The sequence below is a fragment of the Canis lupus genome, chromosome 12, assembly GCF_011100685.1.
Source record: "Canis lupus familiaris isolate Mischka breed German Shepherd chromosome 12, alternate assembly UU_Cfam_GSD_1.0, whole genome shotgun sequence".
Taxonomy (NCBI): Eukaryota; Metazoa; Chordata; class Mammalia; order Carnivora; family Canidae; genus Canis; species Canis lupus.
The window spans coordinates 28,535,189-28,558,854 of record NC_049233.1 but is presented as its reverse complement, the minus strand read 5'-3'; the positions used below and the strand labels follow the sequence as shown (position 1 = coordinate 28,558,854).

General features: G+C 33.4%; 1 protein-coding gene across 1 annotated transcript in view; it reads left to right on the top strand.

Moving 5' to 3' along the window:
• The window catches only part of EYS (eyes shut homolog), a 1,532,152-nt gene that overhangs the window by 377,769 nt on the left and 1,130,717 nt on the right, over window positions 1-23,666 (top strand). The window contains exon 10 of the mRNA XM_038554428.1: window positions 11,102-11,215. Coding sequence (XP_038410356.1) covers window positions 11,102-11,215 — 114 coding nt within the window. The remainder of the gene's footprint in view (window positions 1-11,101; window positions 11,216-23,666) is intronic.

Here is a 23,666-nt window from a genome sequence, read left to right as displayed (position 1 = left end):
AGGAAATATATGAGGAAAGAAAATTAAGATTATCTAGAAATTAACATCTAAAACTTATTTTAAAATAAGATATAGAATGCTTGATTATTCAGTTTGTATATCCTAAAACTCACAAACTAAAAGATGAACAGATACTATTTTTATTAGATATATTCAAACTTGTTATGCTTAATAATTTATTTGTCAAACAAGTAGAGACTTTATTACTGCTCACTGAATCAAATTAGAAATCTCATTTAAATTCCATCTACATTTTGGCAATGAAAGCTCTAAAGTCATATATATGCACACCTTAAATGCAGCTTATTGTTGTCAAATCATGCGGAACATAATCAGAAATTGAAAAGAATAAATCATAAATTTTATTTCTGACAAACTTGATATTCGTCATATCATTTGGAATTTAGTCTTTTGTTAATAAATTGTCTTACACAGGATTGGAAATGATTATCTGTCCTTTGAAGATACAATCCCATAGTCATTTTTGTGCATTCAGTCACTGATAATTTTTGATTCATTTACCAAATATTTTTTGAGCATCATTATGTGTCAGTAGCTATTTCAAGTGCCATAAATGCCAGAATATATATATATATTTTATATATAAACATAGATAACATATATAAACATATATAAGCATAGATTTATAAACATATATAAGATATATATAAGATATATAAACATATATAACATATATATAAACATAGATTTTTATATATATGCCTACATTTTTAAGGAAGAACAGATACATAAGCAATTACCTACGGAGGAAGGTATAAATAATACAGAAGATGGAAATGGCCTGTACCTGGAAAAAATAGGCAGAGGCTCCTGAGATGACTTTTCATCAAAGTTTTAAAAAGGAGCTTAGCTGGGATGCCTGGGTGGCGCAGCCGTTGGGCGCCTGCCTTCAGCTCAGGTCATGATCCCGAGATTCGGGATCGAATCCCGCATCAGGCTCCCTGTTAGGAGCCTCCTTCTCCCTCTGCCTGTGTCTTTGCCTCTCTCTCTCTCAGAGTGTGTCTCTCATGAGAAAATAAATAAATCTTTAAAAAAAGGAACCAGGCAAAATCACAGGCATTTAAAAAGTTGTTGGTATTGCTTGGAGGAGAAGGTGCATGAAAAGAAGGTCAGGATAAGAAAGATACTGCCTAGAAGGTAAGCCAGGTACAAGTTTTGATATTTCTGTAGACTATACCGGGAGCTTTTTACTTACTATACTGGGAGCTTTCTACTTTATTCTCTAAGTCTGAACTCAGACTAGAGCACTATACCCTAGGGGACTGTGTAAGGTTTAGTGAAAGTCACAAGAGTAACTGAAGCATCATCTTGTCAAGTTTCCATACAAATTTATATATACTGTGTTATAGAATGATCTATATCTTAATAAGTATTAAATATGGTTGTAAAATTCAAGATTTGCATGAATTTTAAAACTAAAGTGTCAAATTTGAAAAAAAAAAAAAAAAAAAAGAAGAAGAAGAAGTAGAAGCAGCAGCAGCAGCAGCCACAGCAGCCTTGCAGCCTTACTGGTAGGTATACTGTCAGACACCTGGGATGTTCTGAGATGAAAAATCTCCTGTCTTCATGATTTAGCACTACATTAATGATGAGCTTCAAAATATGCGTAACGGGTGGGGATCAGTCGGAGACTGAAACTCCATCGAATTTGTCTTTTAGAAATATAGGCTGGTAACAGCATAGCATTCAGCTTGATTAGGGATAACAGGGGTCAGAGAGCTCAGAGACATGTTTAGGAATCATAACCTGAGGGAGGATGTGTTGTTCTCATTCACTAAGTGTGGAGATGAGGTGGACTCTTGTTTCTCAGACTTAACCAGAACGTGAGGAGTGTCATGTTAAGTATATGAATTAATATTTTATTATTTCCTTCTACTCTTTGGGAATTCCAGGGTTGTAGGAATTTTCATACCAGTATCGTATCAGCCACAAGACACAGGACTAATAAGGCCAACACAGCCTTCAGGTTTCTCATAATTTGACCAAAGACAGTCTTCTTCCTGACTTCTTGCCTTTCTTCTCACTCTATTGCTCTACAGAATCCAAGTGGCTTAACCAGAGAGCCCCTTTTCTTAGAGCACTTCATCCAAGTGGTAAAAATGCCTCCTGTGCTGAAGACTGAGAAAGTTTACTTTTCTTTTGGGAGGCCAATTAGTAGAAAATACAGCCTATGATCATAGGCCATAGCTCTTAAAAACCCTCTCATCATTTGTGACAGTGTAGCCACGCTCAGAGTGAGTTCTGACTTATTTTCTCCATGATAATAGTCTTGGATCAAGTTTTTCTTGCTTGGTTAACTTTGCTGAAACTTTTGCTTTGACAATACGCTTTTCAGTTTCCATAAAATTACATCACCCTGTTCTGAGTATTTGTGTAACTCAATTATTTGCTGAAACAAACAATCAAAAAACATTTTATTTTATAGTGAAAGCAACATATCAGCTCCCCAGTATATATTAATATAATCTAAAACTTATTTTTAGCCAATGTTTATTGGACTGGAGGAAAAAATACCTTTTAGGGAAGATCTAAATTTACCTGCGCCCTTAGATATCCCATAATCCATTTATAAATATAGTTAAAAAGAAATATTGTTAAATATTGTTAAAATATTTATAAATATTGTTAAAAAGAAACTAGTACTAAATTCCTATGGAGTAATTTTTACTCGTTTGAACTTTAGTGTGCATAAAAACCAGATTATATTGATGCAAACTTTAAGAAACAGCTATATGAAACTCATCTTGTGTCACCTGCAAAGATGTCTTAGAGAAGTTACCCATACCCTCTCTAAGAGGACCTTCTAGAGACATTTCTTTCTGGCTTTGGGATTAAGAGCAATTACTCTTCCTCTGGAATCAATAATGCATTGTTACAAAATGAGCACTGCTAATGGTGTAACTGGTCACCAGCTTTTCTTCCACACTGTGTGCTAGTAATATTTGGATCAAGTTAGTGGCCCTTCTGAAATCCTTTTTAGCCGTCTTCTTGAACTCCTTTTATAAACCCACATCTGCAATAAATTCACAAAACTCAAAAGAGCAAATAACATTTTTGAATGAGCAAATAAGGCCTAACAGAAAAAAAAAATAAGGAACTGTTTAAAAATGCTTGTCTCTATTTAGCAGACCTGAAGGTAGAGAATCTGTTGTTTTTTATTGGAAGTTGTTTTGATTTTATTTACCATGTTCAATGCTCAACTTGTTTTTGTTTGTTTGTTTTTAAATAAATACTGTAACAATTTCAATAACATTTTGTGAAAATATCTCCTCTCTCATGAAATACTTGAATGTAAATGTATAAGTTTATATAAGGTTAGTGTGAAACTCATAAAAATAACTAGTTCTTTGACTATCACTAGGTAAGCTAGGATACGTGGTTCTCAATTTTATAATCACTACAACACAGAAGTTAAACCTCAGTTTTCTTGAAATATAAAGTTTTCCTTATTTCTTTATTTCTTTATTTCTTTCTTCTATATTTTCTTTATATTTCTTGAAATATAAAGTTTTCAGTGTTATATTCAGCCATGATTGCTATAACATCATTCTGCAAATTATTCAATTATGCAAAAGAGATTTTGTAGCTAATTGTAAAAAACCTATTTTAGTATATTTTGAAGTTAATTTATAATCATTACCTCTACTTGATTAAGATATTTGAATAAGATAATAGTGGTTTCTATAAAAATAAGGAATTATATAGAGCAGAAATATGGACTTAACAAGAGAAAAATAAATTCCTTTAGAAAAAGTTGAAAGCTGATAAATTGTAAAATATGCTTATCAATCTCTTGCAAATTTGAAATATATATACAACATATATATATGCGTATTGTGATATATTTTATATTTGTGTATATATATGAGTATATATATATATTTGCATATACTTATATAATCAAACTGAGAGCCTGAAGGTGGTATTTTATTCAACTCTGTTATAGATACTATAGCTTATATGCCAAAACAGAGCATGATTTCCCATTTTGCAAAATAAAAGATTGCTTCTTTTAACTGTGAAAAAATGTTTTATTGAGTTTCTGTGCATCTCTCTCTTCCTATGATTTTAGAAACAAGTGATTTTTCAGACAAAAGTTTAAAGTAATGGTCTCTAAAATTATCTATTTTAGTTTATGGTTTACATATCTCCAGATCAAACCAGCTGTGTCACAATTACACAGTGTTTACAATCTTTACATCTACTTACTTCTGTAGTCCCTATAACAACCTTAGAAAGTGGGTACTGTTCTTATCTCTATTTTAAAGGTGTGGGATTTAGATAAATAGAGGGTATATTAAGTTGCTTATGTCTCTCATCTGGTAAGTGACAGCTATAATTCAAATCCAAGCAATCGCTGTTAGATTTCTTATTCTTTATACTTTATTCATTTTAATGTAATCTCTCACTCTAGAACCACCCCATATATTTCTGGCTATTTATACCCATAGACTAATTCATTTGATTACCAAAAGACATGTGGCTTTCCCCTCATAGCCTCTTCTGGATCTCTCTATAAAAATGTTGCCTATTGTAATGTCTCCTGCCAAGGACCTTGAGTCCCTGAAATTTCTGTGAAGGAGCCTTTTCAAAGTTCATTCTGAAAAGCTGAGACAGGAGCTCCAAAGCAAATCAGTCTGGGTTCCCTAAATCATACCACTAATCCATTTACCTATCTGCCCACTTCTTTGCGTGTACCAGTCAGGCCTGTCCTTAAGAAGATTTGAGACAACTAAAATAGAATATAGAAACTTAGTCCCTAGGTGCCTGGGTGGCTCAGCGGTTGAGCATCTGCCTTCGGCTCAGGGCGTGATCCTGGGGTACTGGGATCAGATCCCACATTGGACTCCTTAAGTGGAGCCTGCTTTTCCCTCTGCCTGTCTCGCCTCTCTCTCTCTCTCTCTGACTCTCATGAATAAATAAAATCTTAAAAAAAAAAAAAAAAAGAAACTTAGTCTCAATGTCAAAGCTAGAGGGAACAAAGTGTGGGTTTATAAAAGGAATTCAAGAATATGGCTAAAAGGCCATATCTTAAGGATTTTAGATGGACCACTAACTTGATCCTCTTAGAGAGGATATGGGTAACTTCTCTAAGACATCTTTGCAGGTGACACAAGATGAGTTTCATATAGCTGTTTCTTAAAGTTTGCATCAATATAATCTGTTTTTTTTTAAGGTTTTAATTAATTTATTTATTTATGATAGTCACACAGAGAGAGAGAGAGAGAGGCAGAGACATAGGCAGAGGGAGAAGCAGGCTCCAAGCACCAGGAGCCCGACGTGGGATTCGATCCCGGGTCTCCAGGATCACGCCCTGGGCCAAAGGCAGGCGCCAAACCGCTGCGCCACCCAGGGATCCCTATAATCTGGTTTTTATGCACACTAAAGTTCAAACGAGTAAAAATTACTCCATAGGAATTTAGTACTTGTTTCTTTTTAACTATATTTATAAATGGACTGTGGGATATTTAAGGGATAGAAGTGGGAACCTAGAAATATAATTAAAACCCAACTTCATGTTATGCAACAGAGGCCAATGATTTGGCAACAAAGTTAAATTTTATGGGATTAGTGTTTCAGTGGATGCTAGAGGATTCTGGTTATCATATGTAATTTCTATTAATCTGTTTTAGAGTTCTGAGACTTTCTTTAGTCATCTAATACCTACTATTAAGCCCAGTTAGAAAATTTTCATTTCAGTTATTTCAATTTTCAAGTATAGAATTTATTTATTTATGTATTTATTTTTTTATAGAATTTATTTTTAATTGTTTATTTTATAGTTCTTCTCTATTGGAATTTCATACTTGCTATGAACTTTTCATCATATTTTAATCTTTAAATACAGTGTTCTTTAATTATCTGAACCTATTTCTTAATAGGCTTTCTTAATATTGGACAAAATAGAGTGTAAGACAAGAAATGTTATGAGACAGCAAAATTTCATGATGACAAAAGGATCAATACATCAGAAATACATGACAACTATAAGTATATGCATTATCTATCAACAAAACTCCAATATGCACTAACCAAAAATGAAATTTCAAAAGAGAAATACATTAATTAAGAGGTATTGGAGATTTCAATAACTTCAGCATAATAACCAAAAGAACAGCTACATGAAAAATCAGTAAATATATGGAAGAGAGAACATTAACCAACAGGTCCAACTGACATTTATAGAAAACTCCACCCACCTACAGCCGAATGAGAGAATATGTATTCCTTTTAAAGACACATAGAAAATCCTCCACATGGACAATATATTAGGTTTAAGAAGATCACAATGGAATTAACTAAAAACTCCAGAAAGGCATTTGGGAAATTAAACTACATCTAAATAACACAAAAAAATATGACAGGAGATATTTGTTTTTTTGTTTTGTTTTGTTTTGTTTTGTTTTAAGATTTTAAAGACAGGGAGAGGGAGAAGCAGGCTCCCTGCAAGGAGCCCAATGCTGAACTCGATCCCAGGACCCCAGCATCATGTCCTGAGCTGAAGGCAGACGCTCAACCACTGACCCACTCAGGTGTGCCAACAGGAGATATTTGAAAAAAATTTTTGAGTGGAATGGAAATGAATACAGAAAATCAAAATGTATGCTACAAAAGTGTTTAAAGTGTATGGCTTTCAATGTTTATATTAGAAAAAAGTACCTAAAGTCAGTCATCTAAGCTTATACCTCGACAAGCTTGAAAAGAAAAGCAATTAAATCCATAGGAAATTGATGAGAAAAACAACTTAGAAATCAGTAAAGTAGAAAACAGAAAACAATATGGGGAATCAACCACTCAAAAATCTGGTTTTTTGAAAAGATTATAGAATTGATAAATCTTTAGTTAGACTAAGAAAAGAGAGACAGAGACACATACATACACTTTATCAATACCAGGAATGAAAGGGGGACATCATTACAATATTACAGAAACTTTAAAAGATCATAGGAAATATTATGAACAACGTCACGCCAACAGATTAGAAATCATAGAAGAAATACAAAATTTCTGTCTCCTCTTGCCCTCTATGTACAGGGGCCAATTTGCAAGCTAACAGTAACTTAAAGAATCTAGGAATTGAGAAGGTTTAATCTGTTTGTTTGTTTTTTTTTTAAGGAATTTCAGAAAGGACTCAAATATATATAACGGACTGTTTCTCAAGGAAAGGCATCAGAGATACTCAATTTGGTTAACATTATACAATCATATATAAACAGTCATGCATGTGTTTAATTTTAAGGAAATAATGTAAATTTTGAACTCTTCTAGGTTCACTGAGAGGAGAATAAAGCCACAGTTGTAGTTACATCAAAACAAAAACAGAAAGAGTAAATACCTAGTTGACAACATTAGGTGCTGTGTTGATTTTTTGCAGACAAGTTGAAAATCTTATATATTCTGAACATAATCTTAGACTTAGCTGCAATGTGTATCAGTGACACATTTATAATGAAGTGAATATTTTGCTTGTTTCTAAATAATAACTGTGAGATTGAGATAGATGAGTGTCTAAGTGATGCCTGTGCAAATGGGGGCACTTGTGTTGATCTTTACAGAATCTTTAACTGCCTGTGTCAGAATGGATTTCAAGGTAGGCACACATGCTAACCAAAACTATGATACCTGAAGGTTAATTTGAGATGGAAGTAACTCCTTATTTTTAGAAGATACAATTCATCTAGCAGACATGGATATTAATTTATTTTTCCACTAGAACAGATTGATATATAATATCTGTTTAGATTATTTTACAATATCTTCACATAATCACAGAAATAGGTATATTTTGTGTTGAATGAATATTTTGCTTTGTAAATAAACCAGTTTTTTTTTTAATATTTATCAACTGAAATCCATTGCACTTATATTTATTATGATTTTTTAAGACTTACCTATTTTATTTGAGAGAGAGATCAAGCATGCACATGTGAGTGGGGAAAGAGGCAGAGGGAGAAGAAGAGAGAATCTTTGGCAGACTTGGTGCTGAGCATGGAGGCAGAGGCCACAGGGCTAGATTTCATGACCTCGAGATCATGACCTGAGCTGAAACGGAGAGTCAGGCACTTAACCGACTTCACCATCCAGGCACCACCCTCATTACATTTATACTTAAAACTTTTAATATTTCTTTTTATACCACATTCCATTCTGTTACTCTGGTAACTCTTACGGTAGCCCTTGTCATTATATATTTACTTATTTTGATAAAGAGCTTGTTTATGTTTTTAAATATTTATGTTTTTTTGTTGTTGTTTTTGTTTTTGTTTTGTTTTGTTTTTTACATTAAGAGGAAACTTCAGTAATAGACCTTTGTTTTCCAACATTGGAAAAAGTAGTAAGACCCTTAATACTTTATATGCAAGCAAGTACTCTCAAATACTATCATTTTGAGCTGAAATGTTGTCCAAAATCTAACTTCCAAAGACTGTTCCTAATTCTAATTCTATGTGAATGATTCAAAAATAAAGTCCTGCATAATCTTTAAGCAGTAAGAAAGTCAAATTTGTTTTGAAAACCATGAATGAAACAACTAATTTTTTCCTATTAAATCTGAGAAACTGGTTTTATTTGTTTAACTTTAAGAATGAACATCTTCAAGGGCACCTGGGTGGCTCAGCTGGTTGGGTGTCTGACTTCCACTCCAGTTGTAATCCCAGGGTCCTAGGATACAGCGCAGTGTCTGGCTCCTACTCAAGGAAAGCCTGCTTCTCCATTTTTTTTTTTTTGTCCCTCCCCCTCTTCATGCTTTCTCTCTTTCTCTCTCTCTCACTTGCTCTCTATCTCAAATAAAATCTTTAAAACAGGGATGACTGGGAGGCTCAGCAGTTGAGCCTTTGCCTTCAGCCCAGGGTGTAATCCTGGAGTCCCAGGATAGAGTCCCACATGGAGCTTCCCTGTCAGGAGCCTGCTTCTCCCTCTGCCTGTGTCTCTACCTCTCTCTGTGTCTCTCATGAATAAATAAATCTTAAAAAAAATATATAAAAATAAAAAAATTTTAAAAATCTTTAAAATAAGAAAAAGAATTATCATCTTCAGATATTGTGTGGTCACCTATTAAAACTTAATGTACTATTTATCATCAATAAAAACTCAAGATACTTTCTTTTTTTCTTTTTAATTGTATTTATTTTGCTATGCGAGACACAGAGAGAGAGGCAGAGACACAGGCAGAGGGAGAAGCAGGTTCCATGCAGGGAGCCCCACGTGGGACTCGATCCTGGGTCTCCAGGATCACGCCCTGGACTGAAGGCAGCGCTAAACCACTGAGCCACTCAGGAATGCCCACGAAGATACTTTCTTAAAATTGTATGATGCAGAGCAAAAAACAATTTCTATTGGAGAAGTGAATTTTGGCATATGCCCAACTATAAGGAACAAACCAAGGTTTTTAAATGTGCCACTTTTTTTCCTACAAAGTTGATTCATAAGGAAAATTACCAAATGAATAACTTTAAGGTTTAAACAAAGGTATTTATTCACACATATTATTATTTTTAATTTTCACTTTTTCCTCATTTTAACTTGATGTTCTTTTTTTTTTAAAGATTATTTATTTATTTATTCATGAGAGACACACATTGAGAGAGAGAGGCAGAGACACAGGCAGAGGGAGAAGCAGGCTCCATGCAGGGAGCCTGACGTGGGACTCGATCCTGGGTCTCCAGGATCAGGCCCTGGGCTGAAGATGGCGCTAAACCGCTGAGCCACCCGGGCTGCCGTAACTTAATATTCTGTCATATTTTCACTTAATATTTTGTCAATGATAATAATACAAATGCATTTTCTATTTAGTTAGATATGCTTTTTCCCATTTAGATATCTATTATATTAATTTTTCTCCAGCCCAGATTCATTTCACCATTTTAGAGAAAAACATTTAAGAATATTAGAAATATATCTATTCATCTAATTTGTGGATACCATGTGTTTTATGTCAATGCCAATTTTTCTATTCTTGTTTAAAATTGGCAAAAAAAAAATACCTATCAAAATTCTTAAGAATCAATTCAGTGTCAGTTTAGGCTATATTTTCAACTCTTTGCAAATTAACAAACAATCCAAGTGACATAACATAACATAAAAGTCAGTTTTAGCAACACAGTTCTAAGTGGAACATCAATGGAAAATCTGCACTGCAGAACTAGTTAAAAGAAAATATTAAGAGGTATCTAGCTGGCTCAGTCATAGAGCATACGACTCTTGATCTCAGGGTTGTGAGTTTGAGTCCCACATTGGGCATAGAGATTACTTTTTAAAAAAGGAAAAGAGGGGTACCTGGATGGCTCAGTGATTAAGCATCTGCCTTTGGCTCAGGTTGTGATCCCAGGGTCCTGGGATGGAGTCTGGCATCAGGCTTCCCAGAGGAAGCCTGTTTTTCCCTCTGCCTATGTCTCTGCCTCTCATTGTGTGTGTCTCATGAATAAATAAAATCTTTTTAAAAAAAGGAAAGGAAAAAATAAAATGTGAAAAATATATAGTTAATGAATACTTATGGTTTATTTTCTTTCCATATAGACTTGCTTTGTGAAAATAATAAAAAGAAATGTGATTCATCCCCCTGCCTTCATAGCACTACATCTACAGAGTTCATGGATAAATTCAAATGTTTGTGTCCCACTGGCTTTATTGGTAAGTAGCATTTGGCAACTGTGCCTTATAAAAAACATTTAGCCCTGGTGAACATACATCAGGATGCTATTGATTCACTAGTATTTCCTTTTTGTTCCTTTTTTATTTCCCTTAGACTAACATTTGATTTGCATCTCAATAACTTGAAATATCTATTCTGTCTCTAGACTCCAAAGCAGAACATAAATTATTTCACATGTAAGGAGACTTTGAAGTCCTACCGATTCAGAGGAAATTAGTCTGCATTTAGTAATTCTAAGAGAAGTTGTTGCAGTTTGTAGTAAGGTGACATGAATTGATTTTGACACTAATATATGTGGCATTTTTATTTGAGGAGTTTAGTCTCAGATATCACTCCAAAAGGAGTAAAAGATTTGGACAAATTTAAGAATTATAACCTGGCACCTGGTTGCCTTATTAAAACTTAATGTTTTTTATTATTTTTTCAAAGGTTCAAGATGTGAAATAGATGGAGATTTGTGTGTTTCACATCCATGCAAGAATGGAGCTACCTGCATTGACCAACCTGGTAATTACTTCTGCCATTGTGTGGCTCCATTTAAAGGTAATGAACACCAAGGGAAAAGGAAAAGCAAACATAATTAACTTTAAAAAGTATTTCTGTCTCTTATCTGAACTCATTTCAGTCTTCCAAAAACATTATTAGTCCTTCATTTGCTTAAAGTCAGCTTCTAAAGTGACCGAGTTATCCCTTTGGCAGAAACTAGAGTGAAATAAGCTTTGTTTATACATCCACTAAAACAGAGGAGTTTCTTGTTTTTCTATTGGAAAGGCCACCGATACAGCCAAATGATAAAATGAAAAGTAAGGAATTTATTACCAGTTTATAGAATTATATTTTAAGTATTTTTTTCTACTAATTCAATTTCTCATGAAACTGTTAGATTCTTTCTTTCTTTCTTTCTTTCTTTCTTTCTTTCTTTCTTTCTTTCTTTCTTTCTTACTAAACTAAATATTGTTTGTAAATCATTGTGCAAACTAGTGTATAAAAAGTAAATCACTGGATACTTCCTTGGACTTCGGTATCTTTTTTCTGAGGTATGGAATTTAAATTAGCCGGGGTTCGCCGGAGAAGCAGAACCAATGGGAGATATATCTATTTATCTGTATCTATGTATTATAGCAATTCATTATGAGGAATTGGCTCACACAGTCATGGAGGTTGCAAGTTTCATGTTCTGCTATTTGCAATCCAGAAACCCAGGAGAGCCAGTGATGTAATTCTAGTCTTGAATCAAAAGGCAAGAACCAGAGGAGTGGATAGTATAAAGCTTAGTTCAAGGACTGGAGAAAACCCACACCTCAACTCAGCAGATAGGCAGAAAAGTAGCACATCCTCCCTTTCTTTAGTTTTTGTGCTACTCAGGACCTCAATGGATTGACTGATGCCTGCCCAGTTTGGGAACTGCAATCTACTTTACTGAATCTACTGATTCAAATACTAATATTGTCAGGAAACACCCTCACAGACACACTTGGAAATGATATTTAATCTGAGCACCCTGTGGCCCAGATTGCCACATAAAATTAACCATTGCATTGTTCAACTAAATACAATCAATCTAGATTTTGTAAATATTGTATCTAATTTTTCTTAGATCTTCCTATAATTATTAATGAAAAAATATGACTGCTGACAAATTTCAAATATTTTGTATCTATGTAAACTCACTAAATTATAGTTCTCTTATCTATTAAATGGAGATATGAATATACTTACTTCTTTGTTTTGAATATAGTAAGAAATATTCCATTGCCTACCAGAAATTAATAATAATCAACTTTAAATAATTTTCTTATATATAAAGACACACTAACATATAGCACATATATAACATATATGTTAGTATATATGTATATGTACATATATATGTATGTATATATACACCATGAAATAGGCACTATTTGCAAATGTTTGATTAGGTATGACTTAGTACATATTTATTTTATTATACATCTTTAAAGGTACATAGAAAATTACTAAGCAATCCCAGTAATGTTAAAAAAATAGATTTCATTTGAAAAATGACAAGTTTGACCATTACCTGGACCTTAGTTTCTTATACCATTCTTCAATAAAAGAATTGAGAGTTCTTTAGAGATCCAGCTGATTCTAGGACTAAAACACAGAATATACAAATGAGTGTGGAAAGTCTTATAATGCCAGAAAGCAATGAGGTACTCAACAAAATGATGAGAGTATGTCCAAGGGACACATGAGCCCACTGCCAAAGCTAGAGTAATTTGAGCAAGAAAATAAAGAAGTAACGAATTATTACTCAAAATATAAAATAAATACCCATGAGTCCAAACTGAGAAAAATCAATGATTGATAAATAAATGCATGAGAATCATAGATACATCTTTTATACAAAATAATTCCAAATAATTTATGAAGATACTTTGCACTCAAGGAGATAGAACATAACTTCCCACCTCTTAAGTTTGGGCTATGCTTAGTGACTGTCTTCCAAAGTGCACATCTTGGAAATGGGGGTTTGGAGAGAGTAACTTTACAGTGGAGAAACCTGACAAACACTGCCTAACACAAATGACCAAAGTTAACATCAACAGTGCTGAATCATATTAAGAGCATAGACATTTGATTCGAAGTAATGAAAATGACACTTTATCATAGTGATTTTTTCTTAAAAACACATTACCCCAGTCTAATCATGATAAAGTCATCAAACATATCCCAATTCTACAGAATACCTAACTAGTACTCCTTGAAACTATCAAGGTCATGGAAAGCAAGGGAAGTTTGTGCAAAAGATTTTTAGTTAAATATAGTAATAATTATTTATTTTTTGCTATTGTCATCCTTGCCAAAGGAAATAGATCCAAAAAGTATTCCTAAGACTGATGTCTCTGGGTTTACTGCCTATTTTTCTTGTAAGAATTTTGTGGTTTCATGTCTTAAGTTAAAGTCTCTGAGTTTACTTTTGTATATCGTGTAAGAAAGTGTTCCAATATTTTTTTAAAGATTTTGTTTATTCATGAGAGACACAGAGAGAGAGAGAGAGGCAGAAACACAGGCAGAGGGAGAAGCAGGCTCCCCACAGGGAGCCCAACATGGTACTGGATCCTGGGTCTTCAGGATCAGGCCCTGGGCTGAAGGCAGCACTAAACCACTGAGCCATCCGGGCTGCCTGAAAGTGATCCAATTTGATTATTTTGTGTGTAGCTGGTCAGTTTTCCTGAAGGAACTCATCAACAGAATGAAAAGACTGCCTACTGAATGGGAGAAGTTATTTGCAAATGATATATTTCAAAAGGAGTTAATATCCAAAATATATAAAAAACTCACACAGCTCAACACCAAGAAAACAAAAACATGCAGTTAAAAAAATGGGCAGAGGACCTGAATAGTCAGACACTTTTCCAAAAAAGACACACAGATGACCAATAGACATATAAATAGATGCTCAATATCACTGATCATCAGGGAAAGGCAAATCAAAACCACAATGAGACATCACTTACTCCTGTCAGATTGGCTAGTATCAAACAGATAAGAAATAAAAAGTGTTGGCAAGGATGTGGAGAAAAGTGAGCCCTTGTTCACTGTTGATGAAAGTGTAAATTGGTACAGTCTCTATGGAAAACAGTATGGAAGTTCTTCGGAAAGTTAAGAATAAAACTACCATATGATCCATCAATTCCACTTCTGGGTATTTATCCAAAGAAAATGAAAACACTAATGCAAAGATGTATATACACCCCTATGTTCATTGCAGAATTACTTACTATAGCCAAGTTACAGAAGCATCATAAGTGTTCATCAATAAATGAAGGGATAGGGCGATCCCTGGGTGGTGCAGCGGTTTGGCGCCTGCCTTTGGCCCAGGGCGCGATCCTGGAGACCCGGGATCGAATCCCACGTGCTCCCGGTGCATGGAGCCTGCTTCTCCCTCTGCCTATGTCTCTGCCTCTCTCTCTCTCTGTGTGACTATAATAAATAAATAAATAAATAAATAAATAAATAAATAAATAAATAAATAAATTTTTAAAAAAGGAAAAAATAAATGAAGGGATAAAGATGTGGTATACAGCAGAGGGCATATAATAATTGTAGTAACTCTATAGTGACACATGGTCATTACACCTATCGAGGTGAGCATTTCATAATGTAAACAAACGTTGAATCACTATGTTGTATGCCTGAAACTAAGGTAATATCATATGTCAAGTATACTTCCAGGAAAAAAAACAAAATACAAGGAAAATCTGAGAAATTTTCAAAGCCAAAGGAGCCTGAAGAAACATGAGTACTAGTAGCTTGTGGTATCCTGCATTGTATCCTGGAAAAGAAAAGCCACTAGTTTAAGACTAAGGAAATCCTAGGGTATCTGTCTGAATCTCCCTTTCAAGCATCCAACTCTTGATTTCAGCTCAGGTCATAGTCTCCATAGTCTACATCCATGAGATAGAGCCTCATGTCTGGGCTCTGTGCTCAGCAGGGAGTCTGCTTGAATTTTTCTCTCTCTCTGTTCCTATCCTTACTCTGACTCTCAAATAAGTAAATTAAAAAAAAATAAAAGACTAAGAAAATTCAAATAAAATATGGATTTTGGTTAATAATAGTGTATCAATATTGGCTAATTTGGTGTGACAAAAGTTCTGCACTAACATCAGATTATTAGTAATAGTGGAAACTGGTTGCAGAGTATACAATACCCTCTGAACTATCTTTGTAATTGTTCAGTAAATTTAAAACTATTCTAAAACAAAAAAGTTTAATTAAAAAGTAAATGATCACAAATAAATAATTTCTGATTCAAAATAACTTATACTTAAAGAAAACAGAAAATATGTAAAACAATCATTTTAGGTCATCATAAATGTTTTACCTTTTCATATACTAAATATTGTAGTCCACTAATTATAACAAAGGAAAATTTCTTTCTTTTTTTTTTTGAAAAATTCGTTAATCGTAATGCCATAGATTCGTAAAACAAATAAAATGCTTAATGGGTTTTCACACCAAGACATGAATAAAATATAAAAGCAAAAACAAAGTTAAAATGATATAAAATGGATGTTCCTAATAATGCATATAGTATTTTTTCTGGAAATAATGGCATGTAATGAAATTTATACTACTAGAGATACACTATACAATCAAACACACATTTTTGACAATTTTTAACTCATTTTATATTATTATACTTCTGTCTGCTAGAAAATTTGTCTTGTGTAGCAGAACCTAATTGCTTATTCCTCTTTTTACTTTGCTTCTGGCATAAGCCCAATTATCTTCCATATATTTGGGACCGTGTGAATTAATCCCAACCGATAGAAAATTGATCAAATTTTTTTTTTGATCAAATTTTTAATCTTGTACTCTGGTCCATAAAAACTGTTCTATAAATATTTTGTTCCCTTTATTCTTCTCCACTCTTGTTGGAAGTGAGATATCTAAAAAACTAGAGGAAAGAAGAACGAGAAGATTGAAAAGCATGGGTCCCTAAATCTCCCAAGTAGAAATATGTCCATGGGTCAGAAATACTCCGATTGTACTGAGTGAACAAAAAGACATGAAAGTTTTTATTGTGGTAAGCCATTAAAATTAGAAGTGCTTTTTTTTTTCTTTGCAGCAACTAACATTTTTCCTAAAATTTACCCCTTTAGTGCTCATAAACACTTCCTTGAAAATTTCATGGAATTGATTTTTAAAATGCCATAAATAAATATATTTTTTGGAAAACATGTCTGTTTAATACAGTTATGGATCATTTCTACAGGAAATATATATATATATGCATATATATATAATTTTTTCTTTTAAATTTGTAATTTTTTACTTTCTAATTAAGTATAAGATTGTTAGCAATTTTGCAATGTTCCAAAAAGAAATAAAAATAATATACAAAGGGCAGCCCTGGTGGCCCAGCGGTTTAGCACCACCTTAAGCCCAGGATGTGATCCTGGTGACCAGGGATCGAGTCCAACATCGGGCTCCCTGCATGGAGCCTGCTTCTCCCTCTGCCTGTGTCTCTGCCTCTCTCTCTCTCTCTCTGTCTGTCATGAATAAATAAATAAAATCTTTTTAAAAAAATACAGAAAAAGGAAACTTCAGCAAAATACACTAAAAATCATAAGATTAAATTTAAAAAAATATTTAGGTGATTTATTAATTCAGTAAGGTTAGTTATTTTGTATTGAGTAGACAATTTAACAAACTATGTCCCAGGTAGGAAAATCCAGGCCCTTCCCTATTTTGTATATTTCACAAACATCACTACACTCATTAAGTTGTGTACTGTTGATGGCTGTTTCAGCTGCAACTGAGTGTATTTGCTCTCTGCCGGCAAAACCTAAATTATTTATTGCTTGGCCCTTTCAGAAAACATTTGCTGACCCTTGGTGTAGAAAATGATCAAACAATAACCTATTTTATAAGCTAGTTGTTGTGGCTATCTGTTGGCATAGTCCAAGTTTTATTTATTGGTCTTTATCTACACTAATATATATACTTTATTAAAGTATATAGAAAATCTTGCTCTTTATAGGAAATGTAAATTCTGCTCTACTATATTAGGGTAATATCCTGATTTTCATTTTCAGTAAAATTGATGCCAGAAAAATAATATACATGTTTGGGAATTTATAAATTACAAACCTCCCTTTTTTGGAAAATATAAAGAATATGTACAGTTACTGTATATCAAATATGTGGATTTGTAATAATACTTTGAGTGTTTAAGAATATACCCTGGTTAAAACATTTGCCACCTGTAGAAGTTATATTTCATTGCTAGTTATAACTTACTAAAGCATACACTAGAGAAATAAATTTATCCAAAAAGTAGATTGTGATTACATAGTCTACTTATGGGAACAATAGAAATAATTAGAAAAATCTTTGTATAATTATTCTGGAGAGCTGAATAATGCAGTGTTTTTATGCATGTTAGTTTCTAGCATTATAATTATAGATGCTCCACAAATAGCATATATTTCACACGTTATTAATGCTATATATCTCTTTTGAAATCTGTAGAATCTCTTTCTTCAATTTTTAAAAGAACAAATAAATATGGATAATAAGTTCCTTAATACAACAATTCTTTTTCCATGAGGTGTTCATCCACTAGAGTTGCTAGTGGTTAGTTTTGAATTTAATCTAGGCTCTCCTCCAAGTTCTAGTCTTAGGAACAAACTTAGAAAATAAATATCAAAGATGCATTTCCTTCAGAAAGAAGGGATATTATTATTTTGTTTTCTGTTTGCTATGAACTGAATTTTTCTTCAGCAATGAACAGTGTTTTAGTAAATACAAATTGGTTTTCATCTTCTCTAATAGAGGTAATTTTTATGATTTCTGTCAAGAAAACCAAATGCTTTTCATGTAAGAAAGCAAGATATGGACTAGATGCATGTTCTACATTTTAGATACCACAATTTTATATTTTAATTAAACAAGAGGATACAAATCAGTCATTCACAATGAGCACTGTTGTCATTAACCAGTCTGCTGCCACAGTCAATCATTGCTTACTGGAGCACCCTCTAGTAAAGCCCTCTATACACAGCACTTCCAAAAAGAGTTCAGTAATAATAATTGATCTTGCTGTGCAAAATGTACCAAGTGTTGGTTTTTCATGTTTCCATGTGTGGATTAAATTGTAATAAATAATGCCTCAAAGTATAAATTTTCTATGTATGAGACAAAAAGAAAATTACTAATTATGCACATACATACACACACATATCTAGGATTAAATATACTTCTCTTCCCTCCAAAACTATATGCAATTGTGCATGAGTCCCTGTTCTTTAAATTCTAGTTATTACTCTTTATTTAAAGAATATAATCATATATGTTGACTAACTAGAATTTAAGTAAGAACTTGAAATTAAAAAAAGAAAATCTAAATAATAAAACTAAAAAAGTACAGGGAGAGGAAAAAAAATATATGTATAATCAGTGCCAACTGATACTATAGCCCTTACCCAATCAGCAATTTTAAATTCTAAAAGTTACAACCACAAAATATAATTGGAGTAAAGAAAAGATGATGATAACCACCTATAATGAAAAATGCTGCTGGCAGAAAATTGCTGCTGCCAAGACTGTCTTTGCCAGTAAAGCACTAAAAAGGTAGTCCATTGCAGAACTTGGAGTGTTTTCTTAGTAGCTGAAGAAGACCACAACTCTCAAAGTGCCTATTACACATTAGTGACACTTTGAGCTATATTAAGTTAATGTAATTGTCTATAGAAAAGTATGATTGATAAATCCAAAATCCTAAGTGGATATTTATTAGTAACTAATAAAATTGTTGATGATTGTATAATTCATAAAATGAACTATTTTCATATTGAATTTCATTAAATGAAGGAATCCTGGGAGAAAATAGGTTTGCATATATCATTGTTAAAGCAATAGTCTGTATTTTTAACATGTTTTGGTGATGAAAATTAAGTTGTTACCCTTTTCTTCTAAAATATAAAGGTTTCCAATATCTAATACAGAGAAGACCAGGCTTTGCTGTAAATTACTGTTTGTTTCTCAAGAAAATAAATGTTTAAACTAATAAGAATGTTATTTTAATAAGGCTACATATGTGCAAGTAGAATAGAAATATTGTTTGAGCAAATGTCTTATCTGCTAAAGCTTTAATGACACATGTCCCTAAATATGTAGCAATTAAGATAAAAGAGCAGAAATGGTAATTAGCCATTAAACATGTTTGCAAAAGAAAGTAAACATAGAAGAAAGGAAACTCAGCAAAATAAAAATGCCTAAGTGTGTTGAAAACTAGAATAATAATGCTGTTTTCTGGATAGGACACTCTGTTATGGGAACTTATAATTAGAAAGCAGACTTAAGTACATATTTTTAAGTGCTTTTGAAGTGAAAAAGACTAGAGTACAGATAATGGAGCAATTAGTTTTTCAGCCCTCACAGGCCATATCTCAGTCATTCTGGGTTTGAGCTACAATGGGGAGCTACAGATGCTGTAATTAAATGCTCCAGTCTAGTCAGTCTATAGCTATACTAAACATTCTTGGAGGACAAAATATTTTGGCTGGAAAATTTCTTCAACTCAACTACAGATCGGTTGAGTATATTAACAAAAATAGATTTGATTTAATTCACTTAATGAAAGTAATGTATTAATGGAGACATCAAATAAATCAGGATAACTGTAAAGTACTGAGTTCATAACAATACAATAGAAAAAATATTCATTTAGTAGTTAATGTTGATGATTCAGTCTCCTATTTCTTCTCCATAGCAATTTAAGCCAGAAGCTTGAAGTACATGTTGGTTTGAAAATGAGTATTATGTTCAACTTCTTGGTGATTACATCATTACCTTTAGTTTGACAGAAATTCTTAGATGCTGAGGCCATTTAGACATTAACAATAAAAGGAGGGGATCCCTGGGTGGCACAGCGGTTTGGCGCCTGCCTTTGGCCCAGGGCGCGATCCTGGAGACCCGGGATCAAATCCCATGTCGGGCTCCCTGTGCATGGAGCCTGCTTTTCCCTCTGCCTCTGTCTCTGCCTCTCTCTCTCTCTCTCTCTGTATGACTATCATAAAAAAAAAAAAAAAAAAAAAAAAAAAAAAAATTCAAAAAAAAAAAACAAAAAACAATAAAAGGACCCTGAGTAGAGGATAGGTATATTTCTTTGTATTATAAAGAGGGAATTAATTATGTATACTTATTTTATTAATTTCTTTCTCTGTTTTTAGAATTCATCAGTATTTACTATCCTGATCAAGTATTTATTTAATTGTATGATTTCAATCGCATTTTTTCAATTTATTATTTATTTATTTATTTATTTTTAAAGATTTTGTTCATGAGAGACACACAGAGAGAGGCAGAGACATAGGGAGAGGGAGAGGCAGGCTCCCTCTGAGGGGCCTGATTTGTGACTCAGTCCCAGGAAACTGGGATCACAACCTGAACTAAAAGCAGACACAACCACTGAGCCACCCAGGTGCCCCCTATTTATTCATTTATATGAGAGAGAGAGAGAGAGAAAGAACGAGTGCGTGCGTGTGTGTGGGTGGGTGGGTGTATGGGCAAAAGGGAGAGGGAGAAGCAGAGACCCTGTTGAGCAGAGAGCCCAAAGCAAGGCTCAATCCCAGGACTCTAAAATCATGTCCTGCCTGAGTCAAAAGCAGATGCTTAACCAAGTGAGCCACTTAGGTGCTCCCAATTGCATTTCTTATTAATGAATCACAGTTATTACTTATCAATTTAATATCCCCTACCTTTTTTCTTGATAACCTATAGACTACATTTGTATGGGTAATTATATTTGATGATATTTTCTGTAAAAATAACATATCAAATGAAAAAAATATTGTCACAGACTATAAGTATGGAATGGATTATATTGAACATGCTATGGAGTTTAATCAACAAGATGTTGTAGAAATTCTTCCATCTGGGTAACCCAGCATGTGCAACGGTAGGATGACAGGTCTGGCAAATTCAGAGAAATGCTTAACTATAACCTACATTTTATACTAATCACTTTTGATTTGCATCACCAACAGGAAATAATGTACCCTTGATACTCTTAACAGTTAGGGAAAATTATAATTAAGTTGAAATTTACAGAGAAGGATTAGTTTACAATATATTCATAATAATAATTCATAATAATCTAAAACTGGAAAATGATTACACCACTCTTGTTTTATTTTCTTCTTCTTTTTTTTTTAATTCTTACCTTTCTTGGTTTCTAGGATATTACCCACCTTTAATTTCTGGTATTATTCAGCACCCTGTACTAACTCCTTTACCTTTTCATTATATATGCTTTTTAGGTTGATCAAATCTATCCACATGTATCAATGACTTCTTTCCCAGCATGTGGAGAAAAATAGACTTTTCCCTTCAACTTGAAAGAACTACATGTTGATGATTTCTAAACTGCTATGCATATCTTAGTATAATGAATGTTCCAAGAAGAAGTTTAAAATAAAATAGAGTGATCTGAAGCAAATGAAAGGATGGAATTTGAAGGGCTCAAGGATATTCAGTGTACCCAAAATTTATCCTGCGGGCAAGGAGGTTGGAGTATTAAGTACAGTCCAAATCAGAAATGTCATCTAAGAACTACTAGGGCTAATAATAAGTCATTAATCTGGGAAAAAAAACATATACATTTTGAGAGTTGATCTAAACTGTGAAGTAGAACTCGTTTCTCTCTTACAGAAGAGTTACATGCCGGAAAAAGAAAAAATTCAGGTGCTTGCAACAATGAAGCTGTTGTCTAAAGTATAGTTTTGGAAGCAAAGTTTGAGGTAACTGGACAATATCAGATGATATTTAGGTGACAAACCAAACAAGATAAGCTCTTATGTTTGCATGTATAAACTGAGGAAAAGAAAAGTTATGTTCAGATTCCCAGGGTAGATAAAATGAGTTATTGCACTGGGGACGCAGAGGTAGAGAAAGTGTTTAATGAAGAGAGAAATCAGCAGAGATTCAAACATACTAAGTTTGTCAGACAATAAATTATTAAGGTAGAAGGCTCAATTAAATAATCCTAATATGTGTGTCTGAAGCACAGGAGAGAGTGGAAAGACTATGTTTACTAAAATATCAGTTAGAAAGAAATATATAGAATAATAAAGAAAGAATTCTTGGGATAGGCACTGAGGACACCTAAAATATAAAGAATGGATGGAGAAGAGAATACACAACGTGAGGCAATAGGAAAAGTGAGAGAAGAATGTTTCTATTGGGGAGAAATGATAAGACAGTGTCAAATATTTTTGGATAGCCCAGTATACTTTGGTATCAGTACAGTCCAGAAAAATAGAGAGGTCTTGAAGACCTTCATAAGAAAATATTCATAAGAAAAGTTTAGTTATTGATGTTGATATTGAATGAGACATGGAGTATATATAGATTGGAATGTGGAGGTAGCAAGACTAAATTACTCTTTGAGAATATTTGATAAGTTATGGGGAAAGGAGATATAAGTCTAAAGGGGAAGATTGAAAGACAAATATTTTTATCTCTGAAATTTTGAGTGGCTCATGAGATACATGGTTATCTTCCATTTGTTCTTCCAGATCTGCTCTATATCTAAGAAGCTAAATCGTACTATATATGTATCTTCTGCCTTCTTTTGAGTTTGTCCAGTGTGAAGTAAAAGGAAAGGAGGAGGACACAAGATGATTATTCACTCACTTCTCTTTGCAGATTACCACTGGCTGGTTGTGTCCCTTGGTGATAATCATATCTTCTCTAAGGCAATGATTTCCACATAGACTTTCTGTCTCAGGTTCCAGTACCAGCTTCCTCAACCCCTTCCCACTGAATGGCACAAAGACCACACTCTGTCCCTTGTGGTTTTAGTATACAAGTCAAGTATATGACATGTATACTAGTCTCATATTAAAGTCTCTTCAAATTTCCTATTTAGAGAACCTCATCCCATTCCTGCCAGGATACAATCACACATATTAACTTTTGTATCCTTATGGGATGATGTTAGTACAATCGTAGAGATTAAACCCACAAGAAACAGAACAGTTAACAGAGAGAGGGCAGTGGAATGTGGTGAGACAAAGATCTAGAAATATGGTGACAACACTAGCTATAGACAGGAGGAAGGACAGATGTGTCATTATTTTTTTTAAACTAACCAAATGGAAAAGATAGATGGTGATATTGGTAACACTTTACAGATTTGGGTAGGAATTTGGGAAAGTTATCATCTGATGACCTCTATTTTTGCCGTAACTCAAAAGCGTGGCTCTTTTCTATAAGTAATGGAAACAGTAACATGATTGAGAATCAGGGAGAGTGTAAACTGTTTCATATTTAGTTGATCATACATTTCCCTACATGCCAATGATACATTGATCTTTGAAAATGATCCTTCTAACCGCATGGTTCTATAGAAGCTGCTACTTTGACTATAGTTGGCATCTACTCTAAGCCAGAGTCAGAGACCATTCTTGAGATTTAAAATGAAAATTTTGAGAAAATGTTGCCTAGACTATTTGAC